At 40.8% G+C, this 6,488-nt stretch overlaps 1 protein-coding gene across 1 annotated transcript; it reads left to right on the top strand.

Annotated features, from left to right (window-relative positions):
* Positions 1–454: 454 nt before the first annotated feature.
* Positions 455–3,764, top strand: LOC119311680 (protein SPEAR3-like). The gene is made up of 5 exons (XM_037587356.1): positions 455–837; positions 1,000–1,071; positions 2,184–2,251; positions 2,365–2,458; positions 3,357–3,764. The coding sequence occupies exons 1-5, from the start codon at positions 571–573 to the stop codon at positions 3,438–3,440; spliced, it is 585 nt and encodes a 194-aa protein (XP_037443253.1). The 5' UTR covers positions 455–570; the 3' UTR covers positions 3,441–3,764.
* The last annotated feature ends 2,724 nt before the right edge of the window (positions 3,765–6,488 follow it).

Raw genomic sequence — 6,488 nt, 5'->3', positions numbered from 1 at the left:
ACTAGTGACGAGTCCAAAATAAATCGATCGTTAGCTCTATAGGAATTCCCCAAGTCTATCCATGTTGTTTGATGTGAGGGGTAGGTCGAACATCGTGTGGCGAGCTTCCCCAACTTTAATCTATAATTGTTCATGTATGCAATCGTATGATCCTCCAATTGTCTAAAGTAGTGGAAATTGTACTACTTAAGACTCGGATTTTAGTTAGGGGATCGTCTCTGATCTGAACCCCTTTTGACTCTTCTTTCGTTAGTGTGGTTTGGGTCACATGGTATCGATCGATTGCATAAACTAACACACCAAGGCCATGGCACTATATATAGCTATCTTAACATAAATAATGAAATCAAGCTTTCGTTTAGGCAGGCTGGAGTCTCCATTTAATAATTAAGAGGGATCGATACTGGGCGTGCAAGGCGATCTCTCCCTTTCACTTTAAGTGGCCGGCCCTCTCGACACCACCCAGCTTCTCCTTTTCCTCCACCTCCTTTTCTTGCCCCCATTTCTGGGTCGTCTCCTACCTAGGTCTTGTCTGTTGGTAGCTATACCTGGGTACGATCCCATGAGGCTATGAGTGCAAGCAACTTTGGGGACAGCATGGAGTGGGGCAGGGGGAGATCCTCCTCCTCCTCGTCGGGGTCGGGGTCGGGGTCGGGGAGGGGCAAGAGAGCCGCCGCCGTCGACAAGCCGAGGCAGCCGCAGCGGGGCCTCGGCGTCGCGCAGCTTGAGAAGATCAGGTTGCAGGCCGAAATGGCCGAGTACCAGCACCACCCTCCTCTCGTCGGACAGCCACCTCCGTCGTCGTCGATCCACGGAACCGGTAGCTTCAACCTGCAGGTAATCACTCATCGCATGTTCATGCACGAAGTAGCTAGCTTGATGCTTAATTACTTGTGTTATATTCATTAACCGGGCTGTCTGATCTTATCAATACATGTCTATTAGGTGCATGATTTCTGATTTGGTATGATTTTGGAATTTGATTGGTTGATCGAGCAGGAAGATGCACGCTCGTCGTTGAACTACTCACTGCCGTCGTCGCCGTCCTCCTCCTTCCATCCAAATCTTGTGGTATGTGCAATTTTACTAAACCGAGGATTAAGTTCTTCACCAAGTGCATCTAGTACTGTACTATACATGCTAGCAGTTGGTTTCACACTTACCAAAACGTTGCCTGATGTATGTTACCGGTAGGTAGGTTAATTTAGATGGCTCCCTAGATTAAAGATGCATGGTCATTCATTATGGATAGTTTGGTTACACATAATACAGTGCTTTCTCAATCTTATCACAAAGAGCCATGCTATACGTATGATCTTTTCTGCACAATTTTCTTCTTCTGCTACTCATCAGACCATTCACATGCTAGTGCAAATTGCGGGCAACCATCCGATTTTGTGTTGTGCTTGAGTCATATCGTACGTGCAGTTGTTTCGTATGACAAATGTAAGTGGGGTTTGATCATCGACACGGTCTCGTAGGTGAAATCAATTTATATGAACACATTCCTTTCAGATAAAAATATTTATTCACTACAGAAATCCAGAGATGAGTGAATGGCAGCTGTTTATTAACATCAATATATGTTATATACCATTGTACTGGATTCATCGAAATCTTTTGGTATATGCAATTTTACTGAACTGGGAATTAAATTCGTCACTAAGTGTATCAATTAAGTACTTTATATAGATGCTAAGATTTGATTTCATATTACCAAAATATTGCTCAGTTAATCATTGTTATCGCCTTAATCCGTGGCTGCGTTAATGATTATTGTCCATTCATTTTTGATAATTTAGTTGACTAAACAAAATTTAGTAACAAAAAAAATCAGCGATCACCCCACAAGATCAGGAAAAGTTGGACAGAAAATCTATCTTAATTATGTAAATTTCCCTTTAATTTTTGTTCTGACGCTTTAAATCGTCCCAGCAATACTTTTCTAGTAGTACCATGTGCTAGCTGTATCAATAATGCACCATAATATGATACACTATGTTAGAACCTTTTTGTATATGTATACGTGTGAATCCGCGGGGAAGAACAAGAGTATACTTGCAACCAAAGATCAGATTTTATTCTCCCATGCACGTGATAGCCTTATCATCATGCATCCTGCATATCTTATGCCCGGTATGTGCTGCCTAACCAGACATGCATGTGTATTGTAACATACATAGATGGCCTATAATGGATGGAGATCAGGAGACATGAGATATGGCGAATCCCCAACTGCTCCCATCATCAGGTATCTATTAGTACTAGCCTGTGTCCAATGCAAGGTCCACGTACGATCTAAACTGCAAATGTCCCAGACAGAATTAATTAATATTATTATTCTCTCATATAATTAACCTTCAGATCAGGGTCGAATTACCATGGAGCAACTACCTATGGTACAACACATTACCCTCATCCGGGTAGCGATCACACGTTGCCTCTCTTCGAACCCAAGGTCGGTGGGTATGCAGAAGTGTATTTATACGATCATGGATAATCGAACTGTTAAAAATGATGCATGCTGCACCAAAATTTACATCCAAAATCATGAAGTATATAAGGATGAGCTAGATATACACACATGCATGAGATACTTTTTGTTGCTCCCTACATAATCTTAATCTAATTTCACAAATATTCATCTGGTAGTTTTTGGAAAAAATCATATACCCTTCTTTACTCAGCACTATATATCTGTGCCTTCTTAATTGTTTTTCCTACTCCTAAATACTCTCGAGTTTATTTGGTATACATGAGATTTTTGTTAGTGTTTTGTATGTAAAGTTTATTTTTTGGGATTGCTTGGGGGTGGGGGTAATACAATGTGTTAATGCATTTGCTTTCAAGATGTGTGTGTCATCTATTTCTTTTGAATAATGCTTTAAATGTAACATCAATTCTCTGATGGTTGACATATGGGGCTTAAAGTTTTGTTGTGCTAATTGTAGTGCACGTTTGATTCAATATACACTAGTATTTCTTGAGATGCAACATGTCTTGTCCAGTTTCCTTCATCGCCAATAATATTGAAGATATGTAAGAAAATGCTATAAGAAACTACACTTGTATTTGTAGAAAGTACCACTTGTTTTTGTTTCGGTTATGTCAGTCCAACATGCTTGAGCGCACGGTTTACTGACATGGTACTGCAAACCAGTTCCTAGATTTTTCTTTTTGCTGCTAAATATCTATATGTGCAATGTGATGATGTACTTAAAGCCAGTCCAACAATGTGCCATCTTATGTCCATTATAGAGTTTACTCCGATCCAATCAAAATTTACATTTGCTCATAAATAAGCTGTTAATTGTTGTGAAAAAAAATATGTTGACTCCATTTGTTTCATGTGACAGCTGGACCTAAATCAAATGGCGACAGTAGACTCATCGTCGGCGAGTACGAACCTGGATGATGTGGACCTTGAGCTGAAGCTATGATACCACCTGGTTAAACATGTCCATGCTCGTGGCATATGCATCGATATGATGCCACACGAACCGCGGTGTGTTTAATTCTCATGCATATATTGGATTGCGATTGATTTGGTGATGGATGCTGGCTAGCTAGCTAGTTAATTTGTACAGACATAAGCACACTACGGCCATGGATTTCAGAATATATATGGCAGCTGGTCTGCCTAGGCCACTGATCCTGCTGCCTTTTGCACCTAGCTAGTGTTGTATGATGACAAGGTACGTATATTCTGGTGCAGTACTTTGGGCGTCGATTGTTCTCGATATTAATATTGCTGGTGGTGTTAATATCGTAAGGATGCGTAGGAGAACTCCTGGCTCAAAAAGGTGTTTTTACATTGCTTGCATGCTGCTAGGAAGCACTTTACATCATGTGTCCGATTTTTTTTTTTTGATTTTTTTGAGGGGTGATAAACAACTTTATGGAACGCCAAACCAGACGTGACAACCAGGACCTCTAGAAAGAAATTTTTTTGCTAAACTATGTGCTTCATAATTCGTAACACGACACTCAAAAGTAAATTTACACTGGACATTAGCAGTTCTAAAGTGAATCTCGCTGATAATTGCTCCATATCTTCCTCTAGCATTGTGGCCAATGTCTGCCACAACCTGTTTGCAGTCTGATGCTATGACGAAGTTGTGGATATTCATGTCTTCCGCCAAGCACAACACCTCACAGCATGCTATCGCTTCCAAAGACGCAGGGTCAGTGACACCCTCCAAAATCAACGCCGAGGCCCCAATATATATATGTGGTATCTGATATTATCTTTTGACCTTTTCTAAGCCCATTGCATGCATGAACTTATATATGTGCACAAACGCGTACGAGAGCTAATGTACTTCCTCTGTTCGTGTGTATAGGGCATGCATATAATTCTAGGACATCAATTTGACTAACTAAATATGCGTATATGTCATCAAAAGCATATCATTGGATTCGTATGCAGACATAGTTTCTAAACATATATATTTTATCACATATAATACATATTTAGCTAGCTAAATCATTGACCTAGATCTACGCGCATGAGCTACACATCCGGACGAGGTAGTATATAGCACTCATGGGATGGGTCCAAGGATGCGTACGTGAGTACTGTCTCTGGCCGCGGCTTTGTTTTATGCATCTTTGGAAATTAGATTTATTTGTAGTTAAGCTCCCCATCATGCTGAGATTGACGCTTTTGCATCTATTTATGTTTAATTACATAGTTTTAAATAGCCGGCTATAGCTCTGCTGTAGCCCGTTATAGCATTTTCAGCAGGGTGCCGCTAAATTGTCGCCTTCATAAATAGCCTGCTATAGTCCATTTTAGCCCGCTATAGCTGATTTGGAGGCCCACCGCTATTTTCCATAGCCCGCTATTTAAAACATTATTTAATTATCAAGTAAATTTCACTTTTTACCATCTAAGCTTGAGTTACGACATACTTTTACCCCATTTACAGAAATTCTTCTGAAATAAGTTATTTCAGCTTGTATCATTTTAAAAGTTTTGCCCCACATGTCTGGCGGGGCAGCGCATGTAGCCCGTTGAGTCAGATGTCACACTAGTGATGCATTGCTCCTCTTCCAATGCAGAAAATGGGCCCATGGTGACTTAGTTAAGCCCATAGGTCCCTCGACCCGGTCCAAACCAAAGATTATAAGTTCATTCCAGAGTTCAGCAAACATGGAGGTAGTCCTCTCTGCCTTAACGTGAGCTGCGTATTTGGAAGCGGAAGCAACAAAGGCGGTGTCTGTTTTTGCTGAAGCAACCCTAAACTACAAGCCGACATATCTTACTTGCTAGCGTGGATGAGGGAAATGAGTTATCTTACTTGCATGCGCATTCTCCCTATGCCTTTTTGCCCGCCTTGGGTTCGCCTCTGCTCCACAACTCCCATGTGATGAAACGAGGATGAAGGCAAGAGAATAGGGTCAATCCTCGTGACTAACTCGGGTTGAACCATGCCCCGCGCGCCATGCACGAAGTCGGACGCTTCTCGTGCAAATGTGTGTCTGAACTGGAGTCTAACTCAGCTTGGCACGTAGGATTGACGACCGGTAGAATGGGGGGAAACATTAAAAAGGGTCAAAACTAGCATAATATATCTTAAATGGGATATTATAGATGAACCTCTGCTAAATAGAGTAAAAGTGTCACAAACTACATAAATTTTCAGGTGAATTTTTGAAACAATATGCATCATGTTGGTTCTTCCTAGAAGAATGCCTCCACGATCTAAAGGATAATTCATGCATGCATGAAAGCATGCATGCATAGAGATATCCATTGAAACATGCCCAGCCACCATCATGTTATGAGCCATGGCATTTTGCAACACTGAAGGTGCATGCATGCACCACACACCTTTTTCTTGCGGAAAATGCAGCAATGCATATCAACAAGATATCACACATTTGTAAATGTCTGATATCCTCACAATTTGTTGTATGTTCCATGTCATCAAAATCCTATGCATGCGTGCGTGTGAAAAGGTAGCTTGCATATGCAGCTCCCTCCCAATCCCATGCCTCATGGATGCAAGCATTAAATGTCAAAAGCCGGGCTTATTTAATTTTTTAAAAAAGAGGGGCATCCCCTGCCTCTGTATCGGACGATGCACACATACATATATTATTGAAGAAACAAAATCCAGCTGTCAAACAAAATCGACCTGAAAAAGAAAACTTGAGGCCACATGCCTCTTGACAGTAGCTCCACGAAGCAACCACAAACCCTATGGTAAAAGAAAAAAACAAGAGAAAAGTATATATAGCTAATCCAACAGCCAGAATACTATATGAGCTAGAGGCATGGCATTTGCCTACAGGCAAACAGCCGGCTGTTTTACTAACCATGCTCAAAAAACCATATATCACATCAATCTACAAAAATTCGAAAAGAGAAAATAATCTAATTCCATTGTGGACCTAATGTTATATATACTAATAATGAACACAACTTTTTGTGTGTGGGAAAATCAGCAAATACTTTGAAAAAGAGAGAATCTAATTCCATC

This window comes from Triticum dicoccoides, chromosome 1B (assembly GCF_002162155.2).
Source record: "Triticum dicoccoides isolate Atlit2015 ecotype Zavitan chromosome 1B, WEW_v2.0, whole genome shotgun sequence".
Classification (NCBI taxonomy): domain Eukaryota; kingdom Viridiplantae; phylum Streptophyta; class Magnoliopsida; order Poales; family Poaceae; genus Triticum; species Triticum dicoccoides.
The sequence above is the reverse complement of the archived record's forward strand: the minus strand, read 5'-3'. Positions and strand labels throughout refer to the sequence as shown.